Source organism: Rhea americana, unplaced genomic scaffold (assembly GCF_003343005.1).
Source record: "Rhea americana isolate MKP2758 unplaced genomic scaffold, rheAme1 scaffold_402, whole genome shotgun sequence".
NCBI classification, from domain to species: domain Eukaryota; kingdom Metazoa; phylum Chordata; class Aves; order Rheiformes; family Rheidae; genus Rhea; species Rhea americana.
This window is the reverse complement of record NW_028186538.1, coordinates 89,727-116,602: the sequence shown is the minus strand read 5'-3', so window position 1 is coordinate 116,602 and position 26,876 is coordinate 89,727. Positions and strand designations below refer to the sequence as shown.

The 26,876-nt window shown below is 40.9% G+C and overlaps 2 protein-coding genes across 4 annotated transcripts in view; both read right to left on the bottom strand.

The window, feature by feature from the left end:
- FASN (fatty acid synthase) overlaps positions 1-13,804 on the bottom strand; it is a 48,971-nt gene extending 35,167 nt beyond the window's left edge. Inside the window, exons 1-8 of the mRNA XM_085314379.1 lie at positions 13,474-13,804; positions 7,069-7,215; positions 6,067-6,219; positions 4,638-4,811; positions 3,476-3,676; positions 2,897-3,019; positions 2,104-2,219; positions 1,686-1,820 (exon numbers count right to left, since the gene is read on the bottom strand). Of these exons, the coding sequence (XP_085170505.1) occupies positions 1,686-1,820; positions 2,104-2,219; positions 2,897-3,019; positions 3,476-3,676; positions 4,638-4,811; positions 6,067-6,219; positions 7,069-7,195 (1,029 nt within the window). The 5' untranslated portion in view covers positions 7,196-7,215; positions 13,474-13,804. The remainder of the gene's footprint in view (positions 1-1,685; positions 1,821-2,103; positions 2,220-2,896; positions 3,020-3,475; positions 3,677-4,637; positions 4,812-6,066; positions 6,220-7,068; positions 7,216-13,473) is intronic.
- Positions 13,805-16,350: 2,546 nt separating this feature from the next.
- CCDC57 (coiled-coil domain containing 57) overlaps positions 16,351-26,876 on the bottom strand; it is a 47,498-nt gene continuing 36,972 nt past the window's right edge. For all 3 annotated transcript variants that reach the window (XM_085314358.1, XM_085314359.1, XM_085314360.1), the window contains 2 exons: positions 25,749-25,971; positions 16,351-17,383 (listed from right to left, as the gene is read on the bottom strand). In XM_085314358.1, coding sequence (XP_085170484.1) covers positions 17,157-17,383; positions 25,749-25,971 — 450 coding nt within the window. In that variant the 3' untranslated portion in view covers positions 16,351-17,156. The remainder of the gene's footprint in view (positions 17,384-25,748; positions 25,972-26,876) is intronic.

Here is a 26,876-nt window from a genome sequence, read left to right as displayed (position 1 = left end):
CCACCAAGAGACTTTAACTATACAGTAATTAATTAGGTCAAGTAGTAAAAAGAAAAAAAAAAGTTGTTCCCTCCCACATCAGAATTTAAGTAAAGTGACCTTGGCAAATGCTAGTTCCCCTCCTACCTGTTTATATACATAATGGATTTTCAAGTCTGAAACCAGATACTTCCAGGATCTATTTTCCTGACTGACATCACTCACAGAAAAGCATTTTATGGAATCCCAAAAGAAGATATTTACAATAACTTCAGACTGCCTGAGACAGCAGTGTCTTTGAGACAGTTGGCTTGGTGCATTTTCCAGCTTGGTTTCCAGAGTCTCTTATCTGCCATTCTGGTTAACTTCCAAATGTTCAAATATGAAATGCTACCCAATTGTTAGAGAAGCAAGAACAGAAGCAGAGTTTCCAACATCCTTCCAAACAAAGCTTCAAGTGCTTTCAAGATACTAGATCTGGGAATCAGACATAACACAACTTAAGAAAAGCATAGGAAGAGATACTTCAGCAGGCATGGTGAGTGTTAGGGACTGATGCATCTAGCTGCAGGTTCTGATACAAAGTTAAATGAGAAAACTTATGTAAAAGAGTGAGAAAACACATTATGTCAGAGAAACCTACAAAAAAGAAATCATGTCTCCATTTCACAGTTCTGCACCCTTTCTAAGAAAGGCTGAGATTAGGAAAGAGCACTTCAGAGTTATGATTCTGTCCTGACAGATGGCAGTAGACCTGCTCTAAGCAAACTGCTTATAACCTACAGTGTAGTGACACTGGAGAGGTTTATTTCAATTCAGCCATCATTCCTTCTACTGAAGGAGGTCTCAGCCTGGATGACAAGAAATTAAATTTTCATCTAAAGAGAGATAGACACTGCAGTTTCCAAACTTTATTTGCAGACAAGGTTATTCAGAAGTAGTAGTATGTATTCAGGTCATAATAATCACTTTAAAGAGCCTAAAGAACTAGCAGTGACAATGCACATTGCTTCAATCTGCATGGCTCTAAGGTTTTCAGTAATAGGCTTACAACCAAACATGAACATTAGCTAGATCTCTGCTAAGCAGTTTAGGAGTCAAGACTGATAGATGATTGTCTGTCTATAGCAGTAGTTAGTAGGCCAGCTGGTTGCTAAGATAACCAACCATTCAAGCTTGTTGTATGACATCTTGAAGAACTCACCTGGCTTCTTGCCAACACAAGAGAGACAGAAGAGGAGGAAAACACATCCCTGACAAACAGCCAGAAGGATAAACTACTCTTTTGGCACCGAGAGCCCAAATTGCCTCTATGGTCAATGTCAGCTATCCAAAATATTTAAATTGTTCTAGTTGTACCTCCCTCAAACATACTGCAGTTCTTCTGGAAGTTCTGGTATAAGAACAATCAATAAGGTGACCAAAATCTTTATTCTGAGTACATTGGGAGCTCCTGTAGAATTCATCTGGACAGGAGGATTAAAAATGTATGTGCATATAAACATGCCCCCACCAAGGTTCACCTGAACATTCATGTCCAGCTGGCAGCATAATGACCTGAGCTTTTAAAACTATTTGTAGATGAAGTAAAGAGTAATGAAATAATAAGCAAGAATCACCTGAATTCATCATAAGCTTATATCTTATCCTGGCTCAGTGCAAACTTTCTTAAAAGCTAACATTTTCCTTCTCAAGCTACATGTTACCTTCGCTAATGCGGCAAGCCCAGAGGCAGGTTCAGGATGACCCATGTTTGACTTTGTTGAGCCAATCAACAGTGTCTCTCTCTCACACTGGCAGAAGACATTTACAATGCCATTTACTTCCTGCGGATCACCAACCTAGTAAGAAAACATCCAGAACAATAATTAGCTAACACTTCCGACATGCACTACAGAAAAAAAATCTGAAAAACTAAGATGTTTAGGTAAAATCCTAAAGTGGTGAAGCTGTACACATTCCAGCAACTGTTGTACAGGGAAAAATACAGGTCCTTCATGTTTATTTTGAAAGGACGAGGAATAATTTGAGGAAAGAGTGTGACAAGGGGTGAGGGAAGACAACAGGAGGAGTATGGGGAGGGAAAAAAAAAAAAAAAAAAAAAAAAAGGTAGGACACGCCAACCTTGGTGCCTGTCCCATGAGCTTCAACATACTCCACTTCTGCCGGTTTGATACCACATTCTCTGTACAGAGAGCTGACCAACTGCTGCTGCATCTCTCCAGATGGGAACGTCACACCTAGGACCAAAATTGCCATCAATTCCTCTCTCCCATTAGATGCTTCCTGTTCTGGTTTTAGTGTCCTTTTAACTGGTTAGGGCTACAAGGTCCAAAAAAAGAAAGAGACCAAGTAAACCTTTTCAGGATTTATACCTATGGCTTTTGCACAGGATACAACAAGCCTATCAAACCCTTTGGAAGATGAAGAGAAATCAGATGTGGAGCTAAATCAATCACTTAAACTAGTAAGGGAAGGTACTGATTAATAGGATATAAAGAGGTGCCCAGATGAAGCAGAACATGTGAAATTCAGCATGTCCATGACTCAAGAGTGGGAGAAATGGGAGAGCAGCAGGGAAAGAGTTTTCCATTAACAAAAATGCCTACATGTCTACTATCAATGCAAAAAAGTTATTACAAAGGTATCCTGAGGAGGTGACAACTAGTAACATGACATTCCTGTTAGTCTGCACAGTAGAAAGAGCCACTTGCCTCCTTGGATTCCTCTATAAAATGAAGGCCTGAACTCTATCTTACCAAAAGAGGGGGAAAAAAATATATAAATATATATATAAAAATCTCACAGGCCTAGAGAAAGTGAACTCCATAACAGTCATAAGCCCCTGTTTGTGATGACCATGACTCAAGACTGGACAGTTGTGTAGAATCTTACTTTTCTGAGGCTCAAGGCCTACCTTGCTCCTTAAAACCATCAGTGTTACTCCCAGCATTGACTATTGTGGCATAGATTCGTTTAGCCATGGATTTCTTGGTCAAAAGAACAACAACAGCAGCTTCAGAGCGACAGTATCCGTTTCCTGTGAACAGAGCAAGGAGAACAAGTCCCTAACCTGAAGAGTTCTGCTCATGTAGCAAAACACCATACACTACAGTCACCTCATTCCCAAGAACTGTTTAAAACTGATTGCTTTGAGAATATGATGTAGGCATTCATTTTAAAAAAATATATGCCCTAAAAACGCTGCCTGCTTATCACAAATGATGAATGAAAGTTTCTGCCAAAAGATCAAGTTATTTCCTCTCCTCAATGGTAGTGAAATGAACCACACAGTTTACACTCCATAGTTAAATTTTCCACGTTCAGTTAAGCAGACAACATAGATAAGATTCAGGGCATGTCCCAAACAGCGCACATAAGTGCACCTAAGAACAATTATGACACCAGCACTACCTGCTGTTTTACAGGAATATCAGGTCACAGTCTCATCAATAAGACTCAAACAACACAGCATTATTTGGTGCTAATGCCTTACCTGAAACATCAAAGGCCTTACAGGCACCATCAGGACTAAGCATACCAAGTTTCATGAACTGCACAGAAGTGTTGGGTTTTAGCAGAAGGTTGACCCCTCCTACCAGGGCTGCACTACATTGTCCGTGACGAATTGCCTTGTAAGCATTTTCCAGTGCGATGAGACTAGAGGAGCAGGCTGTGTCAATAGTTATGCTTGGTCCTTAGGAAACACAAAGGGCAGGGAGGAAAAAAAAAATAATGAACAACAAAAAACTAACAAACTTTTTTTTTGCTGATCATTTTCTAGGTTTGCTTACTAAAGACTGGAAACTGGGGGAAATGTACCCAAAGAAAGCTAAGTAAAAGTTGCTACAGAATATTAAAGATAATCCTGATACACTAGGATACAAAAGTATCATCATCTTTGCCTGCTTACTGGATAATAAGGGACAGGAAAGAAAAAAAAATAATGCAAACAGCTTGGTGTTAAGGGTAGCTTTTTACATTACATCTATCAGTCCCCATCCAAAAAAAGGAAATTGTATTGTCACAGGCAGGTCTCATCGATTTCTCCATTCTCACTAATAAAATCCCTTCATCTTCCTGGTGTTAACTTTGCCATGATCACAATCCCCAGCTGCTCTGCATAGGAATTCCCATCCCTCTACTTTATCTTCAAGGCCACAGATACTTCTAGGCATGTCTATGCCTTCAATATACCGTTTCGGTACTTCCCTCAGTTCTTTTACTTTACTCAAGCAAAAAAACCAAACCAAAACAAAAACAACACCACCACCACCACACCCTTCCCTTTACATTTCTTTCCTTCTAGTCAAGGAAAGCTTCTACATGACTGGATATCAAACAACAGCCTAAAGGAATTTTAAAGCAAGTAAAGCACGACCTGAACCCTTTTCCTGAAGACCTTCTGCCATCGTCTTCATCTTTTTTCAGATGAGCACCAGCTAAGCCCATCAGCAGCAACTGAGGTACAAAGCCTTATAGTGAAGCTCATCACATTTTTTGCTTCCCATTTGCTGCCTCACAACCATTGCACGCTGCTTTCTTCTCCCAGAAGGGTCTATGTCATCATACCCATCCTACCCCACTGCAGAAGCTGCAATTTGAGCATGATTGTACCACAATTACTTGTCAGCATTGACAGGTTTTGGGACACTTACCTGTTAAATCATAAAAGTAGGAAATCCTGTTGGCAAACATAGCACGCTGGCAGCCGGTCATGCTATATCCCAAAAGCTCTTCAGGATCTTGGCTAAGGGCTTCAGCAGCTTCTGACCCACTTGCTCCAACCCATACACCTGTGTCTGTGCCACGAAGCGTGCCTGGATTAATACCTATGGGAATATTGGAAGGTAGATTATGGCAGACCAACTCAAGATGAAGGGCTAACTGGAGAAATACTAGGTACCTTCTGGTACTGGATCATGAAACACAGCTTTTTATTTTTCCTTTCTGGCAGATCTGCAGCATTGTTCCCTTACCAATAGTTCTCTCTCCATCTCCCAAAATTGCAGGTCTTACAAAACTTACAGCAAAGTCCCTCAGAACTTTTTTTTTTTTTTTTTTGGACAAGAACATATTGCCCTGGGACAGCTTTTCAGCTTAGCTGGGCATTGCTGAAGTCTTGTATAGAAGTGGTACAGATTACACAAAATACAAATGGTGATCAGGTAAGCTAACAGCTGACTTCCAGTGCAGAGAGAACTAGCAGACGGAAGGGAAGAAATACGCAGCCCTCAGTATACCATGTGAGAACAAGAATATCTACCTATCCACACTAGAGGCCTCTGCAGTACAAGGATTAAGCACAGAAGCTGACAACATGGAATAAGAAACAATTCTGCTCCGAAAGGCAGCATGCAACTTTAACTTCCAGCAATCTCTGCTCTTTCTTTTCTGTGTTGCAGGAGTCCTGAACACAAACAGGCCTTTGACTGAAGCTCTGCAGTCAAGCAACAGGTGCCAATTTGTCAATACTAGCAGGCCATTTCCAACTTTGTCCTTATTCTTCTTGTGTTCAGATGTGAAACTGATTAAGAACAAACCTTTTGGCTCTGTGGGTGAGTAACTCAAAAGCTCAGGGTACTGGCAATGTGGAGAAAGGAGACTCCAATTTCTGAGAGCACATCCCCTAGGTACACGTTCTATAGTAATAGCTCAAATGCCACATATTTTCAATGAACCTGGCCAATGCATAGGCACACGTCAGGGCACCTGCCATCCTTTTAGACCATGGATGAGAATTCTGAGTCTTCCTCTATTTCAGCTGCAATTATACCCTCTGCCTTTAACAGGCAAAGGGATCTATTTTGGAATATTATGATAGAGCATGACCACAGGGACATCAATGTACAAAAGCTCTTCCACTGGTAGCTGTTTTAGTGTTTCTGTAGTTCTAGTTGTTCTGTATGAGGCAGACTTGCTGGCAACCAGGGTGTTCTAATTCTCTTATCAATCAGTTCTTCGGTCTCCTCTGTATTTGTGGTAGGTTTCTCATGTTAGAACTCTCATCACGTTGATGCAGGTCTGCACCTGTCGTGTAGAGGCAATACAGCACAATTCTCCCTCTTCAATCATTCAGCTGCTTACCTCCATCCACAATAGCTTCATAAGAAACTTCTAACAGCAAGCGAAGCTGAGGATCCATTGTATTAGCTTGTTTGGGGTGAACTCCAAAAAAAGAGGCATCAAATTTGCTTATGTCTTTCAGCTTTCCATTTCTCTTGGGCAGTCCATAAATTCCTGAGAAGAAAAATTCAACATTTTGTCACAGATTACATATGCTTTGAAGCAGTTACTAGCTGAGGATGGTAGTGGGGGAAGTAGTGCAGCATGAGCACAGCTGATTCTTGATTACACATGAAACCTCATTTCCATACTGCAGTACCCAGAGTGCTGTGAGACCAGCTAGCATCCCATCTCTGTAGATCCCATATGGAAATTAGAAAGCTGCATTACAAATTGCAATCCTTTTTTGTTAAGACTTTCCAGGATATGGCAGCAAAACGCATCTATTTGCCTATAAGTATTTGTGTTTTGGCAAGTTGTGCCAAGCACATACACAGACTGAATCAGTGGTTCCAGTCAGTCACCAGTTAGAAGAAAAACAAAAGCTACTTTTCACTTTCACAAATCATGAGCTTTGAATTAGATCGACATGGGCCAAATATTTCAAAGAGACAATCAAACAGAAAAGAACATTGTAAAAAGCCATAAATCATGGGATGCAATCCCCCTGCTACTTTTGAACTCATAAAACTGACAGAAGAGTCTTACTAGCACAACTGTCAACAGTAGGTCCAAGATTATTGATGTTGTTTTGTTAAAGCTGTTCTGTTAAAAGTGTTTTTTTCCTGTAAATACTCTACATGGAACTTATTAGTTACTATAGCATGAAAAATGCCATTATAAAGAGGATTACATAAGAATTTTATAGAAATATTTTGTTCCTGAATTTCTTGGTGGCTGTATCAGAAGCGAATTTAAAAGCTCTGGCAGGGTTTCCCCCATTTGATAAAACCTTTCACTTCATAGTTCATCAGAAAAGCTCGGCACTCAAGGCTCCAAAAAGGAGAGATGACAAGTGCTCACCTGGTTTCCACCTCCGATCATCCTCTGTGACCATATCAACTCCATTTATTAGGTTCTCCCAGAACTCTTGCAAGTTCTCCGATTCTGGCAATTTTCCTGCTATGCCTGCAATCACCACGTCCTCCATCTCTTAACTTCTCCCTGTTGCTGAGATCCAGAAAGCAGTAAGACTAGTAAGCTTTCACACAGAGAGGGAGACTACATATGTCTCTAGCCTTCCTGACATGTTGTGACAAACAAGTGTGTTTGCAGGAGAAACACCCACACAGGAAATGCCCATGGAGCTTCCAGTTCAGAGAGATATCCTACCTAATCAAATTGACAATAAGATTTCTGAAGACAATGGAGACAAGATAACTGATGCTACAGGCGTGCTGGGCTCTGAAAATCACCACTTTTTATACAACTAGAAAATGAACAGGTCTAGCTTTGTCAGATGCAGGGCCTCTGTAAAGCCTGCAGAGAAGGAAGATTAATATGTTGGAGCAGAGGTGGGTGGGGAAATTAAGAAATACATATAGTAAAATATATAATTACAAGGCAAACCTAACAGGCAGCAAAACAAGTTCTACGATCATTCCAAATTTAAATACTAACTTCAGAATCAAGAATCGGGGACTTTTTTTTTTTTAATATAAACAAAGTGCAGAGATGACAATACATTTTAGTATCATTCTAAATACCTGAATCAAGAAATAAGTTTTATATACAAGATGTTACCCAAAACACAGAACCCTGCATTTGCAGATAAAGGACTGGGCATGGAGACCTGTGAGCAGAGGGTGGTGCTTTAAAATATAAGTCAGCAGAATAGATCCATATTCCAGTTGGAGAGAAGGAGGTGAAGAGGGAATCCTAGCTGTAGTCTGGAAGAATTTGTATTCTAAGACTACAACTTCAAATTATAGAGGGAGCACCACGCCTGCATGAGGCAACATGGAAGGCTATCCACAGAAGTCACAACGTCAAATGACAGCTCGTACATTATGGTCAAAAAAAAATTTAAATATTTTCTTTGCATTACACTGAAAAAATTACTAGCAACTAAGTAGAGAGTCAGTAAGTTAATCTGATGTTCCAATTAAGTTCAAGTTACAGTTTGTAGACCCTAAGCAGGCAAGTTCAAGAAAAAAGTACAAATAAAAGTGGTTGCATGAACAGAGGGCAAGAGGTGGGTAGTAAGCACAGCACTTTCTTAAATAATTTTTTCTGATGGTAGAGGCAGAATATTAATATGTGGGATTTTAACAATTAGAAAAAAAAGTCATAGTGAAAATTAAGCATCCAAATAGCTTGAAGTCTGTCTCAATGACTTCGAATAGTGTTATGTACAACCTAAAGTTTAATCTCCATCACAGATTATGCACCACAGTGTCAGGCAGGCACTTTGCAGAAGTACTACTGGTGCTCAATCATTTTTCCTGCACAAAACAGCACCAGTGGGTAATCTCGGATGATTCTTTGCGTAACAGTTTTCCCAGCCCAATAATTTCATCTAGCAATGGAGTCATAACCTCTTTTTCTTAYGATGATTTATCCAGGGGGAAAAAACAAACAAACAAACAAACAAAAAAACACACTCAGAAAGCCAAGGTAAAAGGTTGCTGGTCTTATGATTCTGCATCCTTCTTCAGAAATTCTTGATGTTTCTGAGCAAGAGATAGGCCTCTTCCATCCACACGTTGCATAGGCATAGCACAGTCCTGTGACTTAAAGAGGTTGGGGCACGGGTGTGTACAGGTGTGTAGGAGAAGCAAAGCCCTTCGGTTTGCAAGGCTTTTGCTAAGGTGTAGCCCAGACACCACACAATACCACAGACCTTGCCTGATTTCTTTTACCCTTCTTGCCTTCAGTAGTTATCTTTACTTAGATCTGTGGAGTAACTGCAGAATTATGCAATGTGTAATACTCAGAAGAGATGATTACCTCATCCAGTCCATTCCTTCTGGGAGCAAAAACAGAATTGTTCTCAAAACGGTATCTTTGATTTCTCAGCCTCACATTAAATATTTCAGACAACAGAACCACAGGATGGTTGAGGTTGAAAGGGACCTCTGGAGATCACCTAGTCCAGCTACCCTCCTCAGAGTCACCTTGAGCAGGCTGCCCAGGACCCTACCCAGATAGCTTCTGGAGACTCCACAGCCTCTCTGGGCAATCTGTTGCAGTGCACCCTGTCCCTTCATCCAGGTCACTGATGAATAAGTTGAACAATACTGGACCTCGATCTGACCTCTGGAAGACACTGCTAGCTACAGGCTAGCAACTAGACTTTGCGCCACTCGTCACAACCCTCTGAGCTCTGCCCTTCAGCCAGTTTTTGATCCACCTCGCTGTCTGCTCATTTCACCCATACTTCCTCAGCTTGCTTATGAGGATGTTACAGGAGACAGTAGCGAAGCCTTCCTGAATTCAGGGGAGACAACGGCCACTGTTCTCCCTCATCTACCCAGCCTTCTACAGTGGAATGACTGGCTACCAGGCTGGTTAAGCATGATTTCCCCTTGGTGAATCCATCCGGAAGCTCCTCTGGGATAAAGTTCTATTCCACTCTGATTGTTCATTTAAATGGAGAAACAGTATCACTACTGGTTTTAGTCAGCAAACATTTAAGGACCTTACGGAGAAACTATACCCCAAAATTCCAATCCACTCCGCTCTGAGGAGAAACTTGATTTTTTCTATTCCCAAATCCAGCAAGCCAGTTCTGTTGCTGACATCACGCTATACCTAGAAAACCTGATCAAGGACCACAACTCTGCCATACTCCCAGCAATTCTGTGCTAGGAACAGAGCAAGAATGAACCTGGGGCATGGAGCAAGAATGAACCTGAGGCATGGAGCTTTCAACCCAAACATAAGGCATGAGATATATAAGACTACAGTGTGATTTCTGACTAAATTTTGTGCCATGGCTCTTTGGCTGGGGATCTTGAGGGACAGAAATACATTTCAGGAGAATTTATATTTCAGGGGATTGAAACTTCATTTCTTGGACAGTCCCTTCCCATCCCATATCTGGAGCATCGCAAAAACTCCATCCAGGTATCATCAATCTGGATAAAATATTCTTCTGGGTGAATAAAGTAATGGAATTTATCAGAAAAGCAATCTTTGCCAACATGTTATGAATGTAGTTGTGCAAGACTGTGTCAAAGGCAGAGAAAAAATGCTGCAGTAATCAAACTGTAAAAGGAGGAGAGTCAAGAAGTTTATTTTAGCTGGGTGAATGGATAAGAAGAGGCATAACCTAGAAATTTTATATAAAAGAACTTGAAAGATGTAGACTTGACACAATGAGCCCCAAACACCTAATTCAGAGGTAATATCCAACTTATGGACAGATGTGACAGACACAGTGTAGTGGCACATGGGGAAAGGAAAAGCCATGAATTCTAAGTCATCCCCAATTAACCAGAGATTAAAGACAACATTATAGCAACCAATGTCATCTTCAGTCTTCCTTGCCAGATGGAGTAGTGTCAATGAACTTTAGTCTACTAAAATGGTGTATTGTACTATGTTACTACATTGGAGACTCATTTTTTTCTGTAAAATACTCTTAAGACTACACACAGTATACAGGCAGGCTGTGAAGTACAGCACAGATCAGGAAAAACAGAAGTTTCTGCAGTTTAGAGATTGGACTATAGCAGATATGCTTAAGAAATTGTTCCCATTACATCTGATGATTAATAGGTGAATAATAGCAACGGGTTAGAAAGGGAAGGTAAAGGGAAGGCAAGAAAAGGTAAAAAGGGACAACAAAGGGGATTCTCGCATTTCTTAAGGCTGTATTCTGTTGGGTACAGCTAGACATCTAATATCCTTTTCCCTTTGTTTACCCTAAGATTTTGTTTTAATTGCTGTGAATACTTCCCAGATAACTTGCCTTTTTAAACTGTGGGGGGAATCTGAACACACTAGTCCAATAGACACCTCAGTTAAGCAAAAATTGCCAACACACTGGATTTACACAATAATTTTTTTGCAATGATATTGCATTGCTGACTCATTCAGTTTGTCATTTGTAATAACTAACAATCCCTGATGGTATTATTGACTAGTAACCACTTTCATCACTTTATACTTGTGCTCTGGTTATCTGCCTCCCACATTAGCCACTTGACAAGGTTGGTTTGTTTACTGATGCCAGTTCATTTCTTCAGTCGTATTATATCTTATTAACCATGTTCTCTATGCATGTGATACCTATTGATTTCATGTGAGCCCAGTGCTATTATCAAGCTTACTTATAAGTTGAAATACTATTCTTCATTGCATTTAAGACAATTGTTCATCAGTACCTCATTAATCTAGCATCAATAAAGAATCAAAAAGAAAAGTATTAATTGTTGCTTTTCATGATGCCTGGTAGCTGTACAGCTATTTTTATTTTTAAAAATGCCTATTTTGTTTCGCTGCAAGAATATCCTTGCATCCACTGAAACTGTAAGATTATATTTTTGGGGGGTGAGGGGTGCAGGAGGAGGAGGAAGAAAGGAGACAGAGTAAAGGGAAAACTTGAAGATAAAGTTTGAATTCTTCTCCCACTTTCACCTGACTACTCAATCTCCAAAGATAATAATTTTCTTGTATGTGCTGTACCTATGCCCACCTGAGCCTTGGTGAGGAAAAATGGGGAGGGCTTATGAGACACACCCATATTTTTGCTGATCATTATAAATTTGGGATGGAGTATTCTTTACCAAGCAGTTCACCACAGAAAGCACAGGGAATCTGTTTGAAAATAAACAAAAATACCCAAACCTTTTTTGCCTCAGGCACGGTTCAGTTTCTACACAGAAATAGTTTGCTTTTATTCGTTTCACTGTTATCTTGATGACTCTACTCACGGTGGGCCAGGTGCCTCAAAGCCAGCACTCTGCTACTGGTTCTCAGTAGTCCAAATCTTGACCCTTCTTTGGCAGTCCCACTATCTTAACAGGAAACATTCATAGCACCCATAGCACCCCTCAACACAGATGAGGAAAAGTCTCTACAAAATAAAACTAGAGTTTTATTTTGTAACTACAGTCAGTCCGTGTGCTATAGCTTCAATTTTACAAAAACCTTTTAACTATCTGTGTTTCAAGACTGGATTTGTCCCACTGACCACATGGGAAGTGAAAAGCAGTAGTGCGTTTTCATATTTGAATAAACTGAGTAGGAAATGTAGTTTGGTTCAAAGTGTTATTTGAGGAGGTAAAGATAGATTTTCATCAAAATTAATGACAACATCAAAAGAGCTGTCTGAATTCCCAGATAACCAGAATGGAGTGTACAAACAGAAGTCTCCAGGCTCACCATATTGGATCTGTGTGTGTGCGCACACGCCACTAGGAACAGCCTTTGAAAACACATTATTATTTTCAACCTACCTCAAGAAGCTTAGAAGCTGTAGAAAAAAGTGAACATTTTGCTAAAGTGACTAAAAGGCTGTTTAAAAAAAAAAACTTTTGTTTTTAAAGCAAGATATGCTCCAAAGCTACCAATATGGCTCTCTGAAGAAGTACTTAAGTTAACAAGCTGCCCTGACGCAACGTGTTTCAATCTGCACACACGAAAAAGGCTTTTAGCTACCAAAAACCGCATTCAGTATTTCAAAGGGCGCTCTGCTGGGGGAAGAGGGTGAAAGGCAAACTGCAGAAGACAGACTGACAGCCCTACATCACCAAAAAGAGATTGCACGATTAATGAGGTTATTATGTTCAGGCAACTGGTTCATATCAGAATGGAAAAGAAAAGGGGCATTTACTAATATAGGCTGTACCCTTTCCTGTGAAGGCTTCAGTTACGGAGAAAGAGCAAATACCTGCTTGCCAGCTTCCACACCCTCCTAATGCTTTTTAAGCCACGAGATCCTGGGAGACAAAACGGGGGGCCGCAGTGCCGCTGCCAGGAGGCGCCGGCGGCCGCAGCGCCGGGGGTAGGGCGCCGTGGCTCCGCAGCGCGGTGCCGCCCTGCCCTCCGCGCCCCGCTCCGCGCCGGGGGTCGCGGCGGCGGCGGCGCCCCCGCCCGCCTCCTCATCGCCAAGATGGCCGAGCGCCGCCGCCACAATGCGGCGCCTCGGCCTCCCCCGCCGCCGCGCTGCGCCGCCGCCGCGCCGGCCGGGAAAACCGGAGGCCCCGGCTGGGTGACGGCGCCGCGCTTGGAGCTCTCCTGCGGCGGGGGCTCTCCGCGGCGCGGCCCCAAGAAGGGGAACCTCCCGGCAATGGGCCGGGGCGCGGGACCTGCTCGTTGTGCGGGCCAGGCCCGCGCGGACCCCTCGCCCCGGCCGCCCCCGCCCCTCCGCGCAGCCCGGTTGCGGCGGCAAGATGGAGCCTCCCCAGTGCGGGAGCCGGGACGCAGCAGCCTGCAGGCGCCGCACCTCCGCCCGCGCTGCGGCCGCAGCCCCGCCGGTACCTGCGCAGCCGCGGAAAGCTTGATGCCGGCAGAACCCTGGCGTCAGCTTCGCGCCGAGACCGGGCGGCCGCGGGGGAGTCTCTCCGTGCGGACTCGGGCGCTGCAACGGCCAAGGCTGGGCTGTGGGCTGTACACCAGCCACCACTCCGCRGTCTCCTCACTGCCTCCCTCTAGCTCCCACCGCTATTTAAGCAGCCGCCACCTCCGGCGGCCACGCCACATGGGCTGACGGTTTACTCCGTGGCGCAGTCCAATGAGAGCCGGGGCAGGGCCACCCGGAGCCGGCCCCAGGGTGATGCCAGCCCCCTGTCCGCCGGAGCCTCTCCGCGGGAGGAGGGGACGTGAACCCGCTCCTCAACCCGGGCCGGGCCAGGCGCGGCGTCCCGTGCCCCGCCCCCGAGCCGCAGGCTGTTAGAGGCCGGGCCCGGTGGGTGGCACCCGGTTTCGCTCGGGCCCGCGGCGGCGGCCGCTGGCCCCCTGCGGCCGCAGCCCCCCCCCCCGGCCGCCCCCATGCCCCCTCCCCCGGTCGGGTGTGCACACCGTGGAACTACTCGAGCGCCAGTGCGGGCACTGTGGCCGCAGTGAGGCGTACGGAAACTGCGCGAGGGCCGGCAGCCGACAGAGGCCGGGCCGCGCCGCGTCCACGCGGGCCGGCGGCGCACAAAGAAAGGGGCGCTCCCCCTGGACGCTCGGTCACAGGCCGGCCCCCAATCCCGAGGCGGGGCGTGTGGGCGGGGACGCCGCCCGGCCAATCGCGAGGCCCATGAGGGTGTTGCTAGGCGATAAGGCGATGTGGTGACTGCTGAGGGGCGGTCGCAGTGCCGCCGGCGAGCGAGCAGCGCCCGCGCGTCGCCGGAGGTCGTTCACCCCGGCGGAGTGCGGCCCCGGGGTTACCACAGGGCAGGCGGACACGCCGGCCAGGCATGCGTTGCCTCAGGCCCATCGCTCCGCCGTGACTAGCGGTAGACTGGCGGAGCGGGCGGGGAGCTGGGCCGCGGCAGAGGCCAACCCGCTCCCCGCGGCGCCTGCCTCGGGCTTTCTCACTCTTCACAAGCGGAAAAACTGACGCTTGTGTAAGGTACGGCGAAGGGCACCTTCTAGCCACTTTATCCGTATCTTGTACTACCTACATTAAAGCAAAATACTGAACAATAAATTTATACAAAACTTCATTTGAAGGACTTTTTTTTGGACGGAGTGATTGTCCCTCCTGCCGTTCAGCTGGCAGATTTGGGTCTACGTGCCAGGATGTGGGGAGCATGGGTATCCCATCTGCGTGAACAGCATGCTGTGGTCAGAGGTCCCATCTTGATTAGTGCTCCTCACTACTGCCAGAGGGGCACAAAAGCACCACTGGTTCAAAACACCACTCGATTATGACCTTCTGTGAGCAGAATTTTTGCCTTTTTCCAGATATCCTCAATACTACATAGACAACCACCAAGACTGCACCTTTAATCTTTGCTTTACCTTTTGAGTGCTCTGTGAACAGGTGGAATTCTTTTTTTATAGGCTCTCCTTTCTTTGTATAATTCAAAAGCATTCACAGTATCATCTCATCACTGTTTTCCTTTTTTTTTTTTTTTTTTTTTTTTTTAAGAATCAACATCCAATTGGTTAAGTATTTAGTTCATAAAATATGTGAATTTTCCCCCTACATTTAGTAAATACAAAACTAGCATAACCTCCCCATACAGGATTCAAGCAACACATTTATATAATTTATTATTATTATGCATGCTTTGTTAACTTTCAGCATGCTTATGCTATGTTCTGATAGTTACTGTAAAACAAAAGTACAATGATTGAACTCTTTGCCCCCCCCCCCCATCATGAGGAAAGAAGTGGAAACAACCAACAGCTGTCTTCTTCCCTTACCGACAACTGCCTTAGGGAAACTGAATAAATTAAAATTGCCTGCCTGGCAAAAGGTTGGCATGACCAGGCATGCCAGCTGAAACACTAAAAAACAAAACCGCCACCACTACCCCCAGAAAGACCCAAACCCACAAAGGCATTTCTGAAGTCTGCAGCACAGCAGTTTATACCTATGATACAAGAAACAGAGTAGCATTTTTTCAAGATCAGATGTGGTATTACAAGATTATGGAACTGCTCCTTTTCTAATGAGTTGACACTGCTTTTAATGCAACAATCATAAATGCACAGAATCTCATTGCAATGAAATACTCAGCATCTCCACAGTTCAATAAAAACATGGAACCAGAAGTTTTTTTTTTWAAAAAGCTGCTTTACAGGATAACCTGCAATTAATATCAACTTTGGAATTTATACATTGTGCTCTAGAAATATGCAATGAGAGCTGTAATTGTGGTGTGATCTCAGCCAAAATTCCTGTGCTTGTTAGAAAACACTATGTTTTGAGCTGCAGAAAGAGCTCATTCAGGGCCTGGTTCAAGGGAATGCATCATGTTGTTCTGGCTCATGAACAATGTCAAATGTTGAATCAAATGACAGGACTTTCAAGTAATAAAATGATTTAGAAAGAAGCCCACAAGATCTCTCAAGCCTCTTATTGGCTTAATAACATCCCAATGGAATTTAATTGCAGATTTAAGCATCTGATTATATTCCCATAACATCTTTATACTAAAGTAAAACATTTTCAACAGGAAATAGAAAAAAAAATTCAAATTGTTCTCAAAATGATTACTACCATATTATCAGATGCTACAGGAACCAGCTGTCTGCAAATACTACCAGAGAAGGAACTTTAAAAAGACAAGTGCTACAGAAAAAAAGTGCTGGTAGGTGAGTGGCTCCATTCCTTCTTTAATCCTGTTTATATTTTATATTTGCTTTCAGCTGTAACAGAGAACTAAAGTTCACTTCAGTGATACAACTTGTAGTAAAGTTCAATAACAAAGTATCTCAAGACAGATCATTGTTGCTGGAACTTTTGACACAAGTACACTGATAACTTGTTTAAATGTCCTGGTGTGGTTCATAACTACACAGGTATCCCTCATTCCACCACAACTCACTCAGGATTTCTTTTAGCTTCATCTGTTTTAAGACTTATTTCTTACAGTACTTCTGAAAGATTCTAAGTGAACATGTTCTTCACTGCTTCAAACTTTGTATAAGCTCTTGTTAAAGAAAAACAGTATTACTGGTGTGATGACAGAATTTTGATTTTATATTCTTTCGTACTCTCTCAACAGGTGGAAACTACTATAGAAGATGAGAAACAACACAAATTCAGGTGTAATCTTTTCGGTCCTCTTTCTTTCAAGTGGAAAGATAGCTGCACAGGTTAATTATAAGAAAACCAGGAAGTTGAGGTATCTCCCTTATAAGCTAAAAACACATTTACAGTTTCTCAACAAAATATTTGCTGAAGATCTGCTACCTTTGCCTAGAGGCAAAAGGATTTACTTATGTATCAACTGGGCATTTCTAAATCCATGATGCAATATTTAACATATATAATTAAAATAAATCAGTATTAACAGTGAGCATGATAATCTTATCATTTATGCAGATTAATCCTTTATTTTAGCTTGCAGCATGAAACAGGGTATTTGTTCTCTCTTTTGGTCTCAAATATCCCAACTTTACATATAAAAATGAACACCAAAGCCAATATTTAAATCTGATTCATGGGTTTAAAAATAGATAAATAGCAAGTGTGGACATGAAATTTGTTGCCAACAAAGAAATCAATCTTTAATGTTGTAGTTACGGATTTTTGCCGCGTTGGAAGAGATTTTTGGCTTTATGAGATGAGCACAAGACAAATTCCTGGATTTTAACTTCTGCTGAACTTCCAACCTGGTTCCTGTGACAGTCAAMTGTGCAGCTGGCATTTCAGCTTTATCCTTGGCTTTGATATTTTGCTGAGATTCTTCAGGTATCTCAGTCGTACGTGTAACTTCAAAGTCCACTCCTCGAAAAAAAGAAATAAAATTACTTTGTAGTTATGCTCACATTTAATCATAAGACAGGATAGTTAAGGAAAATCAGTTTACTCTTGTCCTCTAACTATACTGCCTTCATAGTGCCATATTATCAAAGTCTTATATTGGGCAACTGAACCTTTCTGCAATAGTAAACACAGGGGGCATAGAACTGTCCACTAAGGCCTGCCAAGCTGATATAAAAATACAACAGCATCTCCTGATCAAGCCTTGCTTCATCTGTACCTCTTCATCCTCAGTTAGCATCAGATTGCTTAATAGAAGAGGAAAGACAACAGGAAGGAAGGTCTGGAAGGTCTGTATGACTGTTCAGTTCAAGCACTATTATCTACTCAGCTATTTTTAACACCACATTTTACAAGTTCACTCCTCTCTGCTTTCTGAGAGAACGTCTATATCAATCAAAGCAATACCATCACTGGATAACATGACATAGTTAGACTTGCTTATTCCCATATTGTGAAATGGTGATAAATCAGTCATTAGTTGGCTGCAACAGTGAGATCTTATGTTTCAAAAAATCACCAGCAGCCGTAAGAGCTGCAGCAAAGTGTTTTACGAGAAGCATGATCCAAAAGGCTCTAAGGTAGTTCTGTGGGCTTAATTGATGATTTCTGCCAGAAGAACATCTTGCTCCCAAGAAGGTACCAGCAGCGAACTTCCAAAGCTGTTTCATTATCAGAATCCCTTTTTTCGGGGCATGGTACTTTAAAGAAGTTTTTTTATTTGCCAGGTTTAATAACTGAAAAACAATGAGAAAGCTTAAGGTGCCTGTCATGGAACACTTTGGGGCCTCTGTCTTGAACATATTCTATATAGCAACCCATCGACACCCAGTGAAAGTTATCTAGAATTTTTAATAAGAATGCCACATTCTCATTACACAAATATAAGGATGTCTTGCTAGAGAAACTTTATAATTATGCTATTACATGAAAAAAAGATTAATATCCAGATGCTTCACCCCTACTCATCTCCTGGAATGAAAGATACGGACTTGAGAAGACATGAAGACATGGAGGGAGGAGGATGGGACACCCTCTCCCCCAAAAATAAAACTCAACAAACCAACAGATGCAACTCCCCTAATCTCATAATTCTAAAAAAAGTCACATGTGAGACAATGGAGTGCAGGAGAACACAGTTTTAATAAAGGAATGAGGTACAGAGGGAAGAAACTTAGGATGTCCTATTTTGTTCAATGTTGTCGTATTTTGTTGAGTTCTTCTTTTTCTTCATTCTCAACTCATTCTGACTACGCATGAAAGCTACATTACTACCATCATCACGTGTGGTTTTTTCATCTTTTTTCAGAAGAAGGTGTACACAGTGGAATACTTTGTTATCTAAAATATTGATGTCTACTAGGCGGAACTAACTGAAAAAGTAAGATCTTAGACTGGGAAGCAGGGAGATTGGTATTTATACTCACATGAGTTCACACTGCAGTGTCTCACGTTATTCTCTGAAAACACTCTCTTCAACTAAATGAACTTTAGTCTCATCACAGGTTTCATTAGGTAAGTGGAACTGGTCAATCAGTATTCATTGTAAGCTTTAAATAATGTTTACAGGTGTTTGGCTCCAGCCACTTAATCCTTATTTTTCAAGGCACTCATATTTTAATCTCAGATTTTCTACAGGAATCCAAAGCAGGCAGCAGAAGTAAGCATAATGCATTTGCAAAAATGTCCACTGCAGTATCCTAAACAAATTGGAATGTTTTGAGCATGAAAGGCTTTGGTCACAGGTACAATCCAACCACAGAGAAAGAGTTGCACAAATTGTCAAGGATAGGTTATTAGCAGGATAAGATAAATTCTCATAGTCAACAGAATGTGATAGAAATTCTGAAAAAAAGTTTTATGTGGAAGCTTAGCATCACGCACAAAGAAAATCAAAACCATTCTTAAATTATGGAATGAATGAATCAATTGATTCTATGATTCATAGAACTGAGGCTTTATAGGTCTATCCTAAACATGACACTGTGACTGTACACTTTTCAAAATCACTTTTACATTCAGGCTTAGTTTGAACCAGTTGTTCACCCATGAGTGTGAAATCTCTGCATTGGTTCAGCTTGATAGTGTTTGTTATTACAGGTGGTGAAGGCTCAGTGTAATCTTGTGTCACTTGTATACTATGGATATGAGATCGAGTTGTTCAGCTTGCCACCTAGTGGTTACCTACAGCTGTTGAAGATATGAAAGAAAATTAATGCTTGGGGCCACGGGAGACCTTTGTGTGTCTTTTCTGTCCAGGAAAAAGGACTTCAGTCATTACAATGCATTACCTAGACCCCTGCCACATTTGTCAGCTGATAAAGTAGAATTTCATGACAATATCAACATTTCAGAAAAATGCAGGAGGCTGTGTCTGAAATGACACGGATATAGCTTCAAAGATTATTTTGCTTGAACAGGAATGGTAGCAGAACAGACTCGCTCTCATTTTTGCTCCATTTAAGAGCACTGAGGTCAGGTCCATAAATAACACACAGGCAGTGGTGCTTATTGACAGCCTGTTTTGAAGGATTCCCTCGGTTTTGGGGGGCCTTTTGAATCTGATCAAGGAAATGACTTTCAGAAAAATGTGGGAGGTCCTAATCTTATAGATCTAAAGGCAAACTAACCAAGCACTAATATGCACTCATCACCTGAAATAATGTTATATTTGTTGCTTTTGACTGTACTTATAACTAATAAGGGCTATAAATTAGTTAGAGGTTTGGAACATCATCACAAGCAAACAAGCATCTTCTATAAATAATGTAAAGTTTGGGACTGTACTACTATAGAAATTTAAAACAATGAAACTGCAAACAGGCAGGCTAGTCCTATAGTATTATAATATTGTGCCACAGGAAAAGATAAAGAATCAACATGCAACATTAGAAATGCTATTTAAAACTGCAAAATTCTAAGAGAACACTGAATAAGGACTCTCACATGTCACTGTTTCTGCTTGGAATTGTTCACCTGTATGAAGGACCTCAAAAAAAAAAAAAAAAAAAAAAAAAAACAAAAAACACCCCAAAAAAAAGGAAAAAGGAAAAAGAATAAATAAAAGAAAAAAAAGTGCATCTAACTTGCAAGCTTTTTAACTCACTTTCAAATCAACTTTGCTAATAAGAAAGAACTAATAAGACCATAGTTAAGAGTTTAAAGTGCTTTTGAAAACGTACCTAAGATTTTAGAGTACTGAAATGCTTAACTCATCTTCTATTTGACCTCTGCTGACTACAGTCAGACAGAGATTAACATACACAGATAGTTTTACTTCCCTGCAACTAAAGAGACAGAGGCAGACATGTTGTATGAGCAAAATGAAATTTCCGCAAACTGAAGCCTTAATTTCAAAAACTGGTCCCGAGCTATTTACTTAGGGCTACTTGCACTTCTGAAGGAACACCAACTCAAGCAGTTCCTATTCAGGAGGAGAACACAGAGGTGTAGACTATGTAACTAGGAGATTAGTTAATATTTGTAAAACACTTCAATGATGAAAAGTTTTATTTAACATGGAAGAGAAATCATCATTCCTCCTCAGACTGGAGCCAGAAAGAAGCAGATCTCTTTCTGTTTGTTAATATTTTACCAGACTTTCTCTAGCCAGCTTTTTACCCACATGTATTGCTCTTAGAACTGTCAGTGATGTCAAAGCTGTTGAAATTCTGTCTAGTGTGGAAACATTTAAGATAACTTTTGATCCATTAAGTGCAGAATTTCAGACCATGGGGCTTAGCAAGTAACAGTAACAAAAAGAATTACAGTAAAAGAAACTCTTGTATCTAAGTTCAACCAGAAAAGTTACTTTGCTTCACAACAGCTTGGTCTTTTTCTTCCTTAGCTTACAACATAATACCCAAAGGACCATAGTCCTGGGTAGCTGTGGGTGTGCGGTTTCTCAAAATGTGTGCTGGGACTATCCACTGCAATTGGAGCCCTACTCTGGCATGAATAATTGGAAATTTCATCTACTTCAAAAGCATATTCAGACTCTGAAAGTGACCAGTTGGGACATTCTTAGTGAAGATATAGTTGCCTTATGCTCTTGTTCCCTCTGCACTGACCCTAGTCTCTGTTGACCCAAGGAGAGACAGCTGATCAGGAACTTTTCACATGGTAACACAATGCATCAGTCACAGTATTGGCTTCACTCTAAAGGTGATCTTACAGCCAAAGTTTAATAGGTGATGTTTGCTTTCTTGACTTTTTTCTTCAGAAAAATTAAGAGCAAGCAGAAAAACAACAGCAAGTAAAAACTTTATAAACTGACCTTGAAGAAAAATAAATTCCAGTTTTCTAAATGTTCTACAAACAAAAATTCCCTCCCTCTCCTCTAATATTCTGAAAACTGATAAAAGCTCTGTAACCCACAAGTGAATAGAGAAACCTTGCAGCCTATACAGAACCTAAGCACACTATTGGATAACTATGTAATGTTTTCTGCAGAAAAGCACACAACTCCCCTGACAAGCATCTTTCTTTTGAGAATGGCCTAGCATTCAAAATGCATGTGTCATGGACCACCAGTCAAAGTCTCCCAGCTGCTCTCAACCTGCACAGGGTACAGAAAGGAAATACAGAAGTGTATTTGTTACCATTTAGTACAGTTTCTGTATGTAACTGATGTTTTCAGATTCAGCCTGGCTTGCACTTGTCTAACTCAGTTGTAGGATCTTTTCCTTTCAATAATATAATACCATGAAAAACAGCTGTGCAAGGAACCTGTATTTCTAAACCTTTTACTTCTACTTATCTACAAAATTAACACAAAATTTATTTTAATCCATCTCATTCCTACAGTACAAACTCCATACCAGTAGGCAGAGTAAGGAGAGAGAAAAATAGAATATTTCTTAGTCCTCTGACTTGATGGAAAGCTTCCAGAAATTTGGAATTTGATAGTGAGATGAACAAAGCATATAACAGTCCATTTCATTGATTCAGTGTTAACTTCTAAGTCAAAAAAACTCCCCCAAACACACTGTCACCACGAATCATGTCATATGCTGGAAATACAGCAAATAGTAGGGCTTATTTGAAGTGCCAACCATTTTATGTCCCAACTGGCTGTACTGTACATGAAAAAGCACTGAATGAAGCTGTTTAACAGGTTCAGAAAATAGTTCTTATGTTACATCTTCTTTCACCAGAAATGCCATAAAACATTGTTACTGGTGTAAAAGATTTGCATAGTGTTGAACTTACAAAAGAAATGCTTGAATAAGCAATCTAACTTGCTTGCTGTTGTTCCACATTGTTTGTTTCTGAGCTTTCAACTCTGTGTGCACCACTGCTGTTTCAAAGCCCAGCAGCCAGTCATGCAGTCTTAACCACAGTTCTCTCCACTATGTGTTTAATGAATATATTAAATTCAAATGAGCAGCTTTAAACAAGAAAGAGTGAATTAATTTTCTATAGCACAGATATTTTAAAAAATCCAGATTTCTGCTAAAATCAGAAGTAGAATTCCTTGAAAATTTTATATACTCTGCTCTGAAAACATGGCCGTAGACTTGCAGAAAAGGAAGATTTTGATTTTATAACATCGTTTTCAAAAATTTAGAAAATTAACTGACAATCTAGCAGAATTAAGGATATAATTTGGATGGTTTCCTGGAGGAGAGAGCCAAGCAACATGAAAGAATTTCAAAAAATTCTATTCCTGCGATGCAGTATTTCAGGGCCTGCACATAATGAGTAAGAAACTCCTTTCTTAAGTGTTTTTTAGGGTGAAACTGGATGCACAGAACAAATTAAGGAAGTATTCAGGAAAATGTCATCGCTTAATGTTGTTTCACTTGTTTTATGTCATCAGTAACCTCTTTTTTGCTACTCTCTGGACCCCCAAAAATCTCACAGTAAGTTTTGCAACTGTGTCTGGAAATTTCTAGACATTAAGAAACTGATGTCCTTGTAAGGCTGCCAGTGGTATTGCATCATACACACAGCAGCATGAGACTGCATGGCATTATCAGCAATGTTTCAAAGACTCCTTTTGCTTAAACTGTCAATATAGGCCTGACCTGAAATACTCTTCCTATTTCAGTCCCAGCCCCACAAAAAAAGCACATGAATCATGACAAGTAGATCAGTACTACTTCCATTCCTGTCCTGAAAGTCTGTCAATGCATATTAGCATGTCCCTGCAATACAATGCCACTGTGAATAATTACACTTATAACCCATTTTTTCATTTTGAAAGCCCATTTAGATACCAATTATTTTTGTGTGCCACTGAAAAGGGTTCATTGCACCTATACACTGATTTAAAAATGGAAGCATGGTAACGTAGATTGGAAGGACCCTCTAGAGATCTGTAGTTCAACCTCTTCCTCAGAGCAGAACTAACTTCAAAGTTGTATTAGATGGCCCAGGTCTTTGCCTAGTCAAATTCTGAGTTATCTCCAAGGATGAAGATTCCACAGACCCTCTGGGCAAAATGTCACAGTGCTTATTCCTCTCTAGTAAGAGCAATCAGATGATCCCTTGACCTTCTCTTCTCCATGCTGAAAAACCCACCCCTCTCAGTCTCATCCCATACATCAGGTGTTCCAGCCCCCTAATCAACTTAGTGACTCTCCATTGGATTCACTCCAGTTTGCCAATCTCTCTCATACCAGAGGGTCCAAAACTGGACACAGTATTCCAGATGTGGCTTCAGAAGTGCCAGATAGAGGGGAATAATCACTTTCCTTAACTAGCTGGCTACATTCTTGCTCATGCAGGCCGGTATGCAGTTGGCCTTTATCACTACACAGGAGTATCTCTGTAATGGTAACGGGCCACTACAAATATAAAGCTAACTTCAGAAGTCTAAATATCTGCCATATTACTCCACAGCTATCAACAGATCTCAGAAATAATAGTGGTAACAATAAAACCAAAACCTAAACAGTTCCTCTCAAGTCTCATTCTAAGAAACAATTTATTGACACTCAGCCTTCCCAATCTAAAACAACAAATAAAAAACCCACCTTAACTTGGAATATTCTGGAGAAATATTTGTCTGCGAATTTATAAAGACCTTCAATATAGAAGAGTCTATGACGCTCCTGGGTATGCAGTCCAATATTAGCCATTCTTACAGTTTTTCCATTATTACAAGTTAAGGCCATTACTTTGTGTCCTATCCATAGCAGATGTAAGAACAGTTTTCCAAAGTTTTGCTGATGAAGGATTACTTCATGAACAGAGTAACAGTTTGGGAAAAACATAACACTCATCTGCAATACAGTGCTCAACATAATGGCTACCATTAGAAAGTTCATTTACAGTTTGCATGTGAAGAAGCTAAACTCTGGAACTACCAGTGTATTTCATTACTCTTTGCAGCACACTCTGCCTCTCTATGCCCTAAGTAATCATTTTTTCAATCATTTTTAAAATCATGATTTCTGGACTTCTCATTCTTTTTCTCTCCTGTTTGCCTACATTGTTGAAATGTAGCACCCCAAAATGGGACTTCCAGCAGAGGTCTCACTAGAAGTAGGCAGGATTGGGAAGATTACTGCTCTTGCCTTAGAAACAATACTCCTGCTAAAAGTTCCAAGTACTTGTGTTTTTTCTGCAACCATGTAACACTGATTAATGTTCGATCTGTGACCTCAGTTTTACCCTCTCCTCTCATCCCAACTCTGACACCATCTTACCATCTGGCATGTAATGTTGGGATTCTGTCTCACATATTAGATTTTTTTTTTTCTTTTATTTTGGTTTGTTTTTTTAGTGTCCCAACTTGTTTCACTGGATTATGAAAAATCAGTAAAGAAAAAGCTCTAGCTCACTGGGTGCACACGACATATACCACATCATACCCATGATCTCACTTTTGGCCTTTAGGCCTTAGTACATTGAGTAATAATGTGGCTATAAAACTGCCACAAACCTTAAGCAAAGGTACTTGTCAAATTAATTTTGCTTAAGCAAAGACTTGTCAAATTATGATTTGATCTACAGGCACATGGCAGTACATGAACTATTCAGTTCTCAGAGAAACACCTGAATATCTATTCCCAAATAAAATTTGGGCTTTATCCAGATAGAAGAGTATTTGCATTTTCCAAAATTCTTTTAGTAAAAGGTGAGAGTATTTAAAACAATAGCATTAACATCAGAGAGCTATGTTGGCATTTCTCTTAATTGTTGGATATTTCCAGCAAGAGTAAAAGTAACTAAAATAGTTTATTAGGATCTTCAGATGGTGATTGCAGGACTATAATATCAGTAGCACTCATATCAAAAATTAGAGGAAGAGGGCAGAACTCACTACTTGCATTCTTCTAGAAGAGTCAAATACTATGATTACTTTGCAAAGCATGCTTACCTTGGCCAGTGTTGTTTTGAGGACTGAGAATAGAAGGACTTGATCCCATTTCTAAAGTGTGCCAAATACCTTGGCAGGAACGATGTGTTCTAGATGAAGAAAGACAGACCTGCTGGGCTTGACTAGGACTCTCTCCGAGTGGCTGACTTGCAATGAGCTCTGAGGATGTACATGCCTTTTGTTGCACTGCTTCACAATTTTCAGCAGAGGTATCCAGCTGAACCTGTGAAATTCAAACATAATCTTACAAGGATACATACTCTTCATATCAATGATATCTGGTAATTGGTTAAACTTAATAGTGGGATCCTAGCCTTAAAAGAGACAGAAAGTCTCAGCACCTTAGAGACGAGCAGAAGCAGAAAGATGTTACCTTTAATTTTGAAAGGTTGTACAAGATGATGAATGATAATATGGTAAAAGTGATTGAGATACCCTAATTTAAGTGTTAAGTAGCATAAAGCTCTACTACAGATAATAACTTGTACATGAACAATGACTAACTTAATATATTTATATATTCTTTTCTGAAGCTTTCTCGAAAATGACTTTTGAGCAACTGCAACAGAAGCATCCAACTGAGGGCAAGTTTGATAATAAAACTGCACTGTAGCTCCAGGGATGGTAATTCTATTTCTTCCCTACAGCTGCTTGGAGCTTCTTCTTCATTTAAGCTACAGTAGGCATTTAGAGAAGAGAGCCTTGAGAGATGTGTGTTTGCGTTGCATACTGATGCTCCTTACATGAAATGTTATATTAACACAGATAACCCACAGCCTCTAAAATACTACATTTATAGCTTAGCATGCTGCTACACAGCTAGATTTAAAATAATCTATTATAAATATTACTAAATAAAATCATGTTATATTTGGATCAATATGGTCCAACCTTCCCTCCCAATATTTTCGTAATAAATCTGTTCACAATCTCCATTTCTTATTGCTGTTATTATCATTGTGTTCGTTGCTCAACTTTATATTCACAGGGATGCTCTTCCCTTTCATTTTTTCCCATGATCAAGTTACAGAAGAAAACCCACAGAGAAGTACTTAAAAAAAAGATTTTTCAAAAAAAAATCACATTACCCCCAAAAGTTTTATAACCTTCAACATGTAGCAATTAAAG